The sequence below is a fragment of the Lissotriton vulgaris genome, chromosome 1_1 (genome assembly GCF_964263255.1).
Source record: "Lissotriton vulgaris chromosome 1_1, aLisVul1.2, whole genome shotgun sequence".
NCBI lineage: Eukaryota > Metazoa > Chordata > Amphibia > Caudata > Salamandridae > Lissotriton > Lissotriton vulgaris.
In genome coordinates this window covers 1,824,026,120-1,824,040,501 of record NC_141685.1, presented here as the reverse complement: position 1 = coordinate 1,824,040,501, position 14,382 = coordinate 1,824,026,120, and the positions used below count along the sequence as shown (strand labels likewise).

The 14,382-nt window shown below is 39.5% G+C and overlaps 1 protein-coding gene across 2 annotated transcripts in view; it reads right to left on the bottom strand.

Moving 5' to 3' along the window:
- The window catches only part of IGF1 (insulin like growth factor 1), a 358,822-nt gene extending 350,668 nt beyond the window's left edge, over window positions 1-8,154 (bottom strand). The window contains exon 1 of one of the 2 annotated variants that reach the window (XM_086919179.1): window positions 7,704-8,154. In XM_086919179.1, the coding sequence (XP_086775305.1) occupies window positions 7,704-7,766 (63 nt within the window). In that variant the 5' untranslated portion in view covers window positions 7,767-8,154. Of the gene's footprint in view, window positions 1-5,077; window positions 5,267-7,703 lie in introns of those variants that run through there. The other variant, XM_086919183.1, reaches the window with a different exon arrangement.
- Window positions 8,155-14,382: the final 6,228 nt, after the last annotated feature.

The window sequence follows — 14,382 nt, the reverse complement described above, 5'->3', positions numbered from 1 at the left end:
CCTGCAGAGGATGCATTGGTCTACTGAAGCTAGGCATAGCATATTCATTCACCATTGAGGACCTCTTAAGGAACGCAAGAACTAAAACCTTTGAGTGGTTTCTTAATCAAATGAAAGACTTAAGACCTGAAAACGCTGGTTATTTGGAACAACAAAATGATACTAGTAGAAACCCAAACTCTCTTCAAAATGCACAGTAGAATCGGGAAGCTTCCCGTTTCACAAAAACAGAGGCCTATGTCGTCCTCAAAATAAACTAGCTGTCCTAGAGGGAATAAGTCCAGCTCAGCTTCATTAATACATGACTGCAAACAAGCAATACAAGAATGGAAAGGAGTCCCAGAAAACCTGCTTGGCACAGAAATGCTTTGCTTTTCACACCTGGAAAATTTGTACCACTTAAAAATAACATTTTGCAAACCAATCTATTGAAAATAAAACATCCACCAAGCGCATCACAATGAAAAAATGAGAATGGACATCAAAGCATGTATCATGAAAATCATATTTCGAGCAAAGCACATACAATTATTAACTGGAATATAATGTAGTACACAGATGATGAGAACCTGCTATAAAATCTAAATCATTTCAACATCCAACTCCAACTGGCTTACATTTTCATGCAAAGTAACATGACAAGTAGGAGAGAACATGGGACAAGAAGGCACAGGCAAAGGTCTACACCCATTGTAGACAGGGATTAGAGATAGCTACAAAGATGTTGTCTGACCAAGGGAGTTAATGACCGATCATAAGCTATCATCTGCAAGATATTATGGTAAGACATGGAGGTACTCTACCACAGCATATGTCATGGTGTGTCCTCTTGACCTGGACACTAATCAAAATACAGAATGCGTAGAAGGCTTTCTACACATGGGCGGCTTCTAAACCTCACAGACACCATTTATCCTCTTAAACAATAAAGAAAAGGACTGACTAAAAATGCAGAACAGTGTAATGCACAACTGTACTTTACCAGAAGCCCCTAAATGGTCTTGTCGAGTAGCGCATCACATCGCAATTAATATTGCGCTCAACATGATATTCTTACAACTCACAACTCCCCACTTCACATCACAAGATATGGTTAATGGAATCATACCACAGCCAAGCACCGTAGAGCAGAGGAAATCAAACATAGCGCCCGCTCTAAGATGATGTATCATCGAGTTATGCATTGGGGGTACTCAAACAGTGAGTTGGCCTGCATTTAGGATAACATCAGAACCAAGTCCTTCACTGAGGGCAGAAGACCTGTAGAAGATCTGCCATGTGTTTTACAGCATGACTGTTAAAACCAACCCTCAAATAACAACATACAACTCCTGCCAGTGACAATGTCACAGCTAATCAAGCATATGCACTGCTATGCAATCGCTAGTAAGCAACATTCCTGGAAAGGCACAGAGTAGAGATGTGCAGCACTATTCCAGAGACTGCAACACTTTGACATACACCGGAAAAGATGAGACAGGTCCCTAAATGTGTTACAGCACTGTAGGGAGTGCTGTAGATCCTCTGGAGTCTTCTAACTGTTCCTGCCACGTGCATAGCCACATCGGGGTCTCGTTACCAGCTTATCGCATCTGATGGAGGCTGCATCCATTCGTTCTTACTGTCAATTCAATTTAGGCGCACTGATAGAAAAGCAATTCACCAAAGTTATTTGGGAGTAGCACCTACGAACTGACTAGAGAATAATTGTACCCTCAGTGTCATTATCCAGTAGACTCGCCTGCCAATGAACAAACTGGAATATATATAGTCCTCTGAACTTTGCAGTCTGGCAATAACATTTTGCTGACATAGAACATCATACATTTCTACAGAAGTACCAGATTTTCGCATTGCTCGGCCCACACTGCATTCATCACGCATAAATTGTCCTACACTGTGTCTTAACTATCCTTCATAGTCTCCTGTGTCAAAGATGACTTTCCTTTCTATGATGCACTGACACATATGGAAAGATTTCCACGCCTCAGACATTTGGTTCCCTGCTTACTCATGTTTTTGCAGGCACATTGCCAGTGGCCAATAACAAGCTGTCTATCTGCAACATCACAATTAACATCTCACTGGTGCAACCCACTGGATTCCTTTGGCCTACACACTTGCGTTTTCTAAGTCTCATGTTTGTCCAGTCGTTGCTATCTGTGCACCATCCTCCCGAAGCACATTAGCAGCCACAGCTATGTTACTCGGGTTGGTATTCTCTCAATCTCTAGCCATCAGTAAAAGAGGCTCTGGCTGTGCTATTTTACAACTGTATTGTGCAGAGGCACAATGTTGCCTGTAGAATATGTGGGCTTCTAGGGCACTCTGCATTTATCCTAAATCATAGAGAAGTGTATTAATGAGATGTATGTCTTGTGAAATTATATGCATTTAGAATGTTGTCACATTTTGTATCTATGTAGCTGCCACCAGTCTCTTTTTTGTACACCAGGTAGGTGCAGTTACCTGGAGCTCACGAGTTGAAGAACTAGTTTCATTGGTCCTGTCATTTGTGGATGTTCAGGATATATGTTGCATGCCGATGCCGACCCTGCTCTATGTGGAATAGGCAGCAATTATGTCTTGTGGTGTTCTTATTTTGCCGGTGAATGTTAGGATTACATTTAGATGCAACACCCTTTTAGACTTCTGGCATGCTGTCACTTTAGCAGATCATGTCTGTTATAAATATGTATGTATGTATGTGGTATCTTTATAGCACAAACAGAACGAAAATACATCCGGCCTCCGAAAGCAGAAGGGAACTGCTGATGAACTGGGATGTAGGCGTCTTGAAAGAGTTGCAACGTCAGCTCTTCCCTACATTGGAACAGGCCTGGAGTAGACCTAATGGATACATGGATGTTATATCAGACCCAGGGCGCATAAATGGAAAAGGCCAGCTGGCTGTTGATTTTATTATTACCACTTAATAGTCCGCAGTCGTGTGGTGTTCTGGGTATGGGTGTGCCAAGAGTCACCAGAGATGGCAAAAGGTTCTAGTTCCCATCACAGTCAAAAATTGTTTATCCAAGAAGTTGCTCACCAGGCCTTAGACTTTGTGGGTGCAAAGATGTATAGAAGGTCATGCAGTGTGCATTGTTAAGGACATCATAGAGAATGCTGGGTTCAACGTAGACATTAACATCCATACTACATTTATAACCAGATGACAGAAAAAAAAACTATGGGATGAGTCAAGAAACAATGATTGGGGAGTGTTGGAGAGGGTTGGTGGTCTCTTGTGAGCTAATAACGCAGGAAACGTATGACCTCTACAAAAACTGGTTGACCAATATTATTGAGAATCTACGCAGAATACCCATAGCTTTAAATGTTTCAATGTGATTACTCCAGTCTATTTAGTTGGGACCACAATATTTACGAATGGATGTCATTTTTTGAAGATTTCACTTCCCTGTAAAGACATATGTCGGAGGTCAAATTACGTAATTCTGATTTCAAAACTGAAATCTAAACCCATTATAAAACAATTATCCTTCCTATCATTGTCTTGAATTTAGCCAAAAAACGAATTCACTTCCAAATTACTATGTTCTCATTGGCCACCAACTAGTTAGTGTAATTGAGATACAACCAGTTTATTCATATTACTTTTAGTCATTTTAAATTTGGTATTATTAAGACACTGAATCCAAGAAGCTTAATAGCAAGGCGAGCAGCTCTTCATTCATACAATGATTATTGGAAGAGTACACTCCAATACATGAGAAAGAAGCCAACTTTTTTAAATGTTGCTACTGCCTACATGGCTTTCACAGAATGCTCACTGTGCATGTGCGGGTGTCTGGTTAGGCTTACAGATAAAAAGTAGCAACTCAGAAGGCATTTTCAGTAACTCCTTATTGTACAAGTGGACAGATTTTGAGTAATAAAAGGGGATACACTACTCTTTACAGAACCGTCTCAATGCACATTAGGGTGTGACTCTTTGATTGTTACAATCATAATTAATTTCCCCAAATGTTCACAAGTCTTTGTGTATCGTGTATGGGTAATATCCCACAAGTCATTGACAAAGACAAGCTCAGAGACCGACATCAGATTTTAATAATGGCAGCCACTTCCTTATGGGTCACGATGCACGCATCAAATTTTGACTGGCAGAGTGGCAAACCACAGCACGTGTGGCATTGACCGTGCCTTTGCGGTGCACATGTGGGTGGAAGTGTTTGACTTAAAGAATATATCACCATCCCTGCTGTTGAATCCTCTTTAATAAAGCCAAATCGAGTTGCAAGAACCTACTTTCCTAAATGACTTGGAACTGTTGTAAGATAGATCATGCACCTGAAATTTTGCATATTCCAAACCACATACAATCTGTTAAATTGCTGTGAAATACTGTAACGTGCATACTTTCAGAGGGAGGAAATGGCTCCAGATGAAATAAGTTATGAGTTTAACAGTGTCTTTTTTCTTGCTAAACTAACTGAAGTTGTGGCACACATAAATCGTATGCATTTTTCTGTTTTTTACAGTTCTTTGCTGGCTCACACTTTAATCTAAATGTCAGCAGTACTGGGACAAGATAGCCCTTCCAACTTTTTCCTTCAGCTCGTGCCAAGTCAACTGTTTGGGAAAAGCAATGCGATCATCAAGAATGACCATTTATATAGTTGTCCAAAAAGAATATTTTTGAAAAGTTGACATTTTATGAGCATTTCTAGACAATAGGCAGATGGTAGAAATTACTTTTGAAATACAAAATATTGATCCTGTTTTTGCACTCACACTGTAGCAGGCTCTTTCATAAATATAGATCCTGTTCCATGTATTGGCTTCTCTAGCATAGATATGAGAAGATAACAACGTATGGATTTCTTGTTTGCGTTGTGAAATCATGTCATCAGATTGATAAACACATAGACTAGCAGACAAACAGGCAGGCATCAGGTGGACGCATAACTTGCAAGACCGATAGATAGACAGACAGATAGATAGATAGATAGATAGATAGATAGATAGATAGATAGATAGATAGATAGATGATAGTTCTTATCTCTGCAAGTGTAAAACAGCCCTGGGCATGACTATATTTGAGAATACTCACTGCAAAGAGGGTGTTATTCAGTTTAATTCCAGCTCCTCTAGCTCCTTCACAACGAGAACCGAAGTGTACTGCATCCTTCCTTTCACAGAGTCAATCTGCCAATTGACAGCTATGCCTACTGCAAGGTAGGCGGAGTGTCTTCCAGCAGCAGGTGGAGCGCGGGCACCTGCGGAAAATGTATCGTGTTGGTAGACCCTTGGCATTAGCTCTCACCTAACCTTGGGGCTCTCAACCTAATCTGCATGATACATTAACAAGAAACCACTGTACAGTGGAAGAGAGGGTTTGGAGATTGCGAGGAGTGCTTGTGCGAGTTCAATCTGCACTGATTCCACCCAATTACTTCCCGGTGTGCTCTCAGTACTGTATGAAGTCGGAGTTTGCAGGTCAGCTCCTTATTTTGAGATTCTGACAATTCTAATATAACTCAATTTTAATGTGGTGTGTGTGCGTGCGTGTACATGTGTTAGCAAACATTATCCATGTCTTGACTTGCAATATTCATGCATGTATGTTGATTTGCATGAATATGCCTATGTGCTAGTGGTTATTCTCTATGTCTTGAATTGCAATATTTGTGTGTGTATGTTTAAGTACATATATGTGTCTGTGCATATGATTTGTAAATGTATTTTTGTATGTGTTAGCAAATGTTCTCCATGCCTTGAGTTACAATATTCATGTGTGTATGCTTCTGTGCATGCATAGCGCTATAAGTATCTGCATATGCATTTGTATGTGTGCTGGTGGATATTCTGCATGTCTGGAAATACAATATTCATTTATGCACATGTCCATCCATATGTATATGTATGTGTGTTAGAGGATATCTTCCGTGTCTTTAATAGACCACAATCTACACCAACAGTAGCTAGCTATGTGTGACTGACCTATAGGACTTGTGGCCAGCCTCCCACGCGTGATGCCTGAACATTGAATATTTGAATGCTCCTCGATGGAGCTAAAGTGTGTTTGGTGAATGGCACGTCCACTCTCTGCTGCTGGCCGGAGGTACTACAATAGGATCTTTCTGCTGCTGCTACATTCTCACTTTGGTTGGAATTGGATTTAGCTTTACTGTTTTCTAATTTCTTCCTTATGGAAAATTCCCAGAAAGAGGAAAACGCTGTACAATGTTTTGTACTCATGACCTTTACTGAAACTGATAGTGGTAACCTGAGGACTTGCAGCAGGTGCCCCTGGGCGGATCCTAACTAAGACTATGTGTGTTCAAGCAGCAAGAGGTGCTCGCTGGAGCTAGTAGACCCGAAGGAAGCAGCCCCCGCACGAAGCACAGAAGCAAGAAAAAGAATCAGCAGAAACTCCGAGCAAAGCCACTCTATTCTGCAGAGCAGAATCTGCTTCAACGCACTTTGCATGTTCCGGCAAGGCACGAGATCGGTCAGTTGCAGGAAACATCTTGCCAATAACATGCAAACAGGCAGCAGCCTTCAAGGAGGAGAGATTGCGGAGAATGGAAACTTGGCTGTCAGCCAGCGGGCAGGGGTCAGTCCATGCATTCCCTCTTGTCACTGTCCCCATCAGTGTTCTACACCAGAGGGAGAAGTACAGCTTCGGTAAAACTAAGCAGCATGAAAAAAAACTGCCTGAAAAGCTTTCACTGCAACAGAAAAGCTTGGTCAGCATATTTCCCCAGAACGTTCTCCTTTAGTTGCAGAGCTAGTATGCTTCACCCTGTACCAGCCTGCAGTGTCCTGCACAGATTTATAAAACTCTCCCCTGCTCGGATTCAAATGCCACCTTCTGGCTATGACTTGCTTCCCATGACATGCTCTGCAATGCCTGGACATTGGATGCCTCCCTATGACTCCCCTGTCAAATCTCCTTGCTTTACAGGGTGACACCTCTTTCAGAACCCCCTCTCAACTCAAAATGAGATCTTCATGACATCAGACATGACCAGCCAATCGCCTGATCATCTCAAGCGCGGGGAAACCAAACCCTCTGATGAACACGTCCCGGCAAAAGAGCATGGCGGTGGATTTTTAAATCAGCATCTATCATAGTAACAGAGCAGAACCAGAAACAGAGGAGAGGTAACACATTATACAAAATTTTGAAGGAACTGTAATGCTTTAAGTTTCAAAAATCCCAGGGAACAGAAGAAAAATGCAAACCTATCTCCTCAAGTTGGAGAAATTTGCTTTTTTAGTACCAATATGTCCATTAAGGTCTTGTACATAGCATGATATCAATTGAAGTGCATTAAGGCACCCTTTAAAAAAATATCATAATTTAAAATTGTAAAATCTTAGTCTACACTCTCTATCTCTACGTCCCTTTGAAATGCATTAACTGTTACAGTTCATACAATACATAGTTTACACTTTGAGCTGGCTAAAACCTTCCAGTAGCCCACACTTGATGTCAAATTTCACATTTATCTAACTCCAACATGCACATATTTTCAGTTTAGGCATTCTTTAGATCAAGAAAATGTCACATCTAGTAAATTACAAATACTTCCCTTGCTAGTGGTCATTTAAAAAAAAAGCAGAAACAAATGAGACAGTACAGACATGAGACTACAAAATGCAGAAGGCAAGCAGGGCATGAAAGAATGAATAATTTCAAAGATATACATTGGAAGTAGATAAATATTTACCTTCAAGAAATCACAAAAGTAGCACTTAAATAATTGTGTTGAAAGGCTGTTGAGTGTTTCCATTTCTTCTAAAGTGCAAGTCTTGGAATGAGTTTGTTAGCAGTAAAAAGGAAAAAAGTAATCCAGCTGGACGTGAGATGTTGAAAGCACTGTCACATTTCAATATTGCGGACTTTGCTCCATTGCAGAGGCTCTATCTGCTCTGATTTTACCAGTGACAGTGAGATCTTTCAAACAGAAGACAGAAACATTTATCTACATTACACAGACACTGCAGACAGGAAACAGCTGGGGGAACATTTGCCTCTCTCTCTCCATCTTCTGGCAAAGTTATTGAGTAAGAGTTTTTGGGCATAGTGACAAATAACATCATACATGCATGCATTTTAAAACCGGAGCACAGAAGCTTTTTGTCTCTCTCCTGAAAGAATGCGCATTAGCGACAGGGTTACACGGCAAAAAAAGAAGAAAAAAAAAAAAGAAAAGGGCAGCGAGCGGCTCCGACTGCCACGCCACATTTAAAAGCATGTTATGTAATTTCTGCTGTTCTAGTTACATTGGCTGGCGGTGGGTGTGCTTCTGCACTCGCTAAGTGCTGCCGGCTGGAGCAGTCGGTGCTGAACAGAAAGCAGGTGCTGTCTGAACGGGCTAGGACCCACAGCAAGCCACTTCAGACTCCGAGGTAAAGAGTTAAGGTGTGACCCCTTAGGCGGTCATTTAACAAACAGGCTGTCATTTGATAGCAGGTAAAGACCTGCTAGCCTAATTCTAACCTCCCCCTTTTAATGTCTTTAATGAAAGAGAAAATCGTATCAAACTTTACAAGTTTGATCACCAGTCGATTGCGGGTGTCAGGTCCACAGGTGGAGGCTGCCTGCCCCATGCAAATGAAAACAAGTGCTTCAGACATCAGGCAGCATTACAATGGCACAAAGTACACACGCTCCTAAACGTTTTAGAGCTTGTGCATTTATTATTTGCAAAACTAAAAGGCCTGGCTACTGTGCATTGGTGCTTTACACTACCCACCTATAAAACGTTTGCTGATGCTCAAAAAGATGGTCTCTTTGGAGCGTAGAAACGGGCCACAGCTAATGAGGGGCACACGGCCATTGGCATGTTTGATTGCTGCTCAGAGCTCTTGGATGTTTTGAGCAACTATTCCTGAAAAACAATTTAAAGGTTTAAAAGGCATGCTTAGTGATACAAATACATTACATTGGGAAATCATATTTAATAAATGTATCAGTAGGTGGATTTTAAGTAATAAGAGATTAATAAATATTCTTTCTTCGTGAATTGAGGACAACTCTGCTCATTCTGTTTATAAAGCTAAGCAGTTTTCTGAACTAAGCTGATTGACAAAAAGAGCAGCAACATGTTTACTTATGCAATTATATGGGGAGCAATGAGCCCTATCGGACAAAGTGGCATAATGGATAACTCCTAAGCTTCCTTGTATCAGTATTTTAGACTGAAGACATAAGTGCTTAGGCTCGGATCATCACATCTATTCCTGTTCAGGACAGTAGCAGATGCAGAGAATTGAAGAGAAGGGTCAAATTATGCGACTGAAGAGATGATTTAAAAGATTCAATACAGATGGTGCAATTTGGAGAAAAGATAATGTGGAGCAGCGACCCATATCAAATCTCAAATCATGAGTAAACCAGAGAACATAAAAATACATGCAAGGTTTAATATACAACCCTTGGTTTCAAATGGCAAACATGGTAAATCCTTCCCAACAAGTAGCTAGTAAGATATTGATTTCTAGTCTAGGACTATTTCAACATTACTGGTTCTCTCTTGAGCTATCAAGTAACATAAAGAAAGAAGCTCACTTGACATATACTTATCGATCAATATTACCACCATCATCCCATACAACACCGGTGTGAGCTTTGAGCTTTAAGGCAAAACTGACCTCACATTGAATCTGCACAACACTGTATCACCAGGTCCAATAAACCATGCAAAACACCCTTTTCCCAGTATCTTTCAATGCAACCACTGAGATCCTCAATCTTCCTAAAACTGTACTCAAAGCCCCGTAGGAATTTCAGAAAAAATTGACTGAACCTATGATCGACTCCCCACAACTTTTACAGAGATCCTCAAATCCCAATAAAAGTAAAGGGATTTTCTAATGAAATTGCAATTTTCTTAGTCAAAAAAACTTTCTTTCAATGAAAGACTGAGAAGGTGAAGGCTAACTGCATCACAATCCCCTCTCACCAACCATGATCTTAACCCAGAACCGACAACTCTTACTATAATAAAACGTAATAATAAACACATTATTAAATGATATAAAACTCTAAATCCACCATCGGAAGACACCCTGTACCCAACTGGCTTCATCAAGGGACAATTTACTACTCTTGCTTTCTTTCTTCTTTCTGTTGTAAATGACTTGGCTGAGGCTTCAAATGCCCAATTAAGTTACTTCACCTTACAACTCATAAACCTAATTCTGGCACCTTCAGTATATCAAATTATCACTAAATAGCTAATCTTCTCTTTGTTGACAAATTGATTGAATATGGCGTATTCCAATTCCAATTCAAGCTCACAGATTACTAGTGTTGCTCTCAGTGTTTATTAACGGCAAGCAGATGGATGAAGGTAGGAGGAGACTAAATATCTCATCACCCCGTAATGTGTTGTACGAGTTATGTAAACATTGTGCTGTGCTGTCAAAGGTTTAGACATTTGGATCAGGGTCAGTGATGTTTTGCTTAAGGTAGGCTTCTACCTAGACTGGCATGGTGAAGAGCAGTGATGGACTGTAATGTGGCCAGAGCAGTCGCCAGTGGACGAGGCTAATCCAAGCATTTCATCCATCACCTTGTTGTTTGTTGCAGTTGATGCACTCAGTGTAATGGGTATGCCAAGCCATTGGTTCTATGCTCAATGCGCTGTAGAACTAAAGCTGCATTTCACTGACGATGTCCAGATAAGCTGATACCTATTAGGGGTTGCTTGTTCTGCCCTCCATAGTAATCTTTGTCAGGGGGTTTTGGATGGCCTGTTCCTAAGAAGAGCAGCATCAGTTCTGGCTTGTATAAAGTGAGCCTCTGTCTAGAGTGGCATCGTGGGCTATGAACACAAGATTGGAATACTGAGTGAGAAATCACCTGTGGCTGAGATTAATTCAAGTATTCCATTCATCACCTGGTTGTTTGTTGTAGTTGTTGCCCTAAGTGTGACCTGTAGTCAACAGGCAGAACATCAACCCCTTCAGATTTTACTCACTATAGAAACAGTAGCTAAATGGATTAGAGAAATAAATGGTTCTAAGCACAAAAAAAATCAATCAGCTGAAGTATAAGGTAAGATGGCATTTGTCACTGTAGCCCTTAGAAGGCATAGCACCTCCATAAGTTTTAACAAATAAGAAATTATCCCTAATACAGCTGAATGTTAGGATAAAAGAGTGCACTGCCCATGTGGCACAGTTTAAATTACGATTGATTTTGTTGTTGCATTATATTGCCTTTCAGGTACTGAATGTGTGAGTCTTCCTCTAGAAATTGGTAATTTTAGTAAGAACCATAGGATGCTGATGAATCCAATGACACATTTTATATGATGTATTTAATTGATTGTGCTTACATTTAATATGTATGTTAGATAAAATATATGACTACATTGAATATTTATTGCTAAATACACCTCGAATACACATTGTTATTATTAATAAGATCAAATCAACTGTATTGCCCACATCGTTCAATCAGTATTCCCACTGACGTTCAAGTAGCTGAGAGAATTGCACTGGCCCATGGTGAGAGAAACTGAATGCAGAGAAATACTCAGGTACAAAGTGTTCTATGAAACTTTTGCTGAAAGCAAATCTGATACACGGTAAACCCAGGTGTTATTTTAATGAAGACAGATAATGATCTTGGTCTACCAGAGGAGAAATAGGGGATCTAGGGGATCTAGGGGATCTACTAGAGCACTAATGCCAGAGGACAATTTTCTGTGAATTTAATCCAGATGTGGTATACAGGAACTACACTTGATCACTCTGGTCCCACTCTGGAATGTGATTTATTTGGAGAAACAGTGTTGAGTCCCAGGAATCTAAACATAGTTTTAGGAATAGACACTGGTCTCTAGTTAGGTCAATCAAAGGTCTGACTTGGAAGAATGAAGCAGAGACCTGGGGGTTACTCTTGACACTCCTCTTTAAGGTCTACTCATCTGAGATTTAAGGTGCATCAGGGAAGCTGCAGGTTTAGAGTTGTTACTTTGGATTGTTCTTTATTAAATGTATTTTGTCTTACATGGTGTTGTTTTCTGTCTTCAGATATTGCTAAATACTGCCACTCACCAAGAATCCATTAAAGCTAACCACAATTCACAACCCAAAATGTGTTTTAAAATACATATTTTTTTACCAGTAACTGAATTTCCTACATTATTTAAAGATCCATTTCTGATACAGACTTCATTCTGTTAAACTTCTTTCTTCATAATGACCATTTAAAAAAAAAATATTTTACAAAAACTAAAAGCCAACCAAAAATACATGATGCTATCTTCTTTGCTCCATGATGTCTCTATAATGAACTAATAACAATATACAAAAATCTTGAAATGTTTTTTTAAAATGTTCTACTTTTAAAATAGGAGTAATGTGATGCAGTGATTCTGTCTTGTTTCTTCTTAGTCAGTGTTTTCTTCATAAAAATGTAAACCCCTTAAAATAAGCGAAAACAAAAGTTTGTTGTATTTTTCTTTTTTGTTAAAAAAAGTTACATCTTTTTTTAAAACTCTTTTTTTATTTGTATGGGGTTGTAAAAGTGGTAAAACACGAAATACATGCAATACTCTTTTATTTAACATATAACTAACCCCCATCTCTTTGGTTATGATACTTTTCCTAACCTACATGCTATATTAAGTCAATTAAATTGTTCTCACATGACAGCTGCTGAACCGTGCTTCTGATCTAGACCCCGGTGTGCCACCGCCTGTAGAAATAGATGCACAACCAAGAACATGAACCTGAAATGTAAAAACAAAAAAGGTCAATGTCTCCCATATGAATGAATAGGAAACCATGGCAAATTGTTCAAATATTGGTATTTAGTTGAATACATTTTCAAATAAATGTTTCTTAATTTTGTTTAAATAAAATTATATTTTTATTAAACATTACCTATTTTTATACATTTTTTTAAATGTAATGTATTGGGACCAAATGTATTGTGTGATTTTCCTAATTTATATCTTTTTTTTAATCAATGTTTATATTATAATACTTAAATGTTACAAACTTTTTAAATTATATTTGAAATTTGATTCAATAAAACAATTATCTTACTTTTCCTTTATTAATCTGCATTTCTATTTATATTGTTTTATCAATTATTAATACACATTTAATTTACTTAATACCTGAATATTAATACACTTCCCACCTATTACCTCTAGATCCCTTAAATACAGCTCCTAAAAACATATTTTTGCATATTTTATGCAAATATGCATTGCATTGTTGAGAATTTTAAATGTATTAACACACAAGTATTTTAAATAATACCAGAGGAGTAATACAATTTCCTTCCCATTGCTCTTAATGGCCGGGTTACTCAGCCCCTGCCCTTACAGAACAAACTTCACTATCTGGACTATCACAACTCAGTCAGCCCCAGACTGAATGTAGGATATCTCCTATTGAAAGGAAAACTCAAGATTGAAGTTTCACAAAAAAGGGGAGCATCAGTTATAGTCATGAGTATAATCTAAGTACTATTCAAAGAATACAACAGACTGATAGTGACCCCAACTTCCCAAGCACATCAGCTAATGCACTGCATTCCATGCTTTGTTTTCATTTGCTGTATTGGCTTGAAGTCCCTTTTCATACTGACATTTTTAAGCTTTTTTCTCTCTGCATGTCACCATTCTGCATAGTTCTGCACTTGGTGTCACATTGCCCAGCTTCTGTTGCATTTCCAGTTGTTGCAAGCTGAAAATGCTCCCTTGCTTCCAGCTGGAGTCCAACAGAGAACTGTTAAATATTGTTGGTGAATGCAAACAGGAATAGGTGGACCTGTGTCATGGTTTTTCACAAATATGACGTAATTGTCGTTGTCAGAATATGACAATTGGATATGACGCATTTATTGGAAAGTGAACACGCATTTATTAATAGATATGACAATTGGATGACGTTGTTTTTCTATCCTTGTGACTAGCATTATCCAGGAACTAGGGATTGCCAAGTACCTCACCTTTAGGCTTTTACATTAAGATGTACTGAAGTACAGGGCGGTGTGCAGGAGACCAACTAGTCCAACACAGAGAAAAAATGGACTGATAGCATTAGGTACACTAAACCCAGGCAGAAATAGATCAAAGAGCAGCACTGAAAACGAAACAACGCACAGCGACAGACTCTACTCAATGGTGTAATGTGTCCCAGGGGGACGTGGCGCGAGCCGGTGTCCCCCTGGGAGAATTTGCGCCGTGGAACGGTCCACACGCTGTGATTGGTCAGGCGAAGGGAAAGGGAGGGCTTAGTGGAGGTTTGCGCAAGGCGGGAAGGGCTGTCGTGTATCGTGAGGAGGAGAGGAGTGGTGCAGCTTCGTTTGGCCCACCCACCCTTCCCAATTGATGCATGTCATTTTTGTATTGTTTTTTCGTTAAAAAAAAAAAAGGC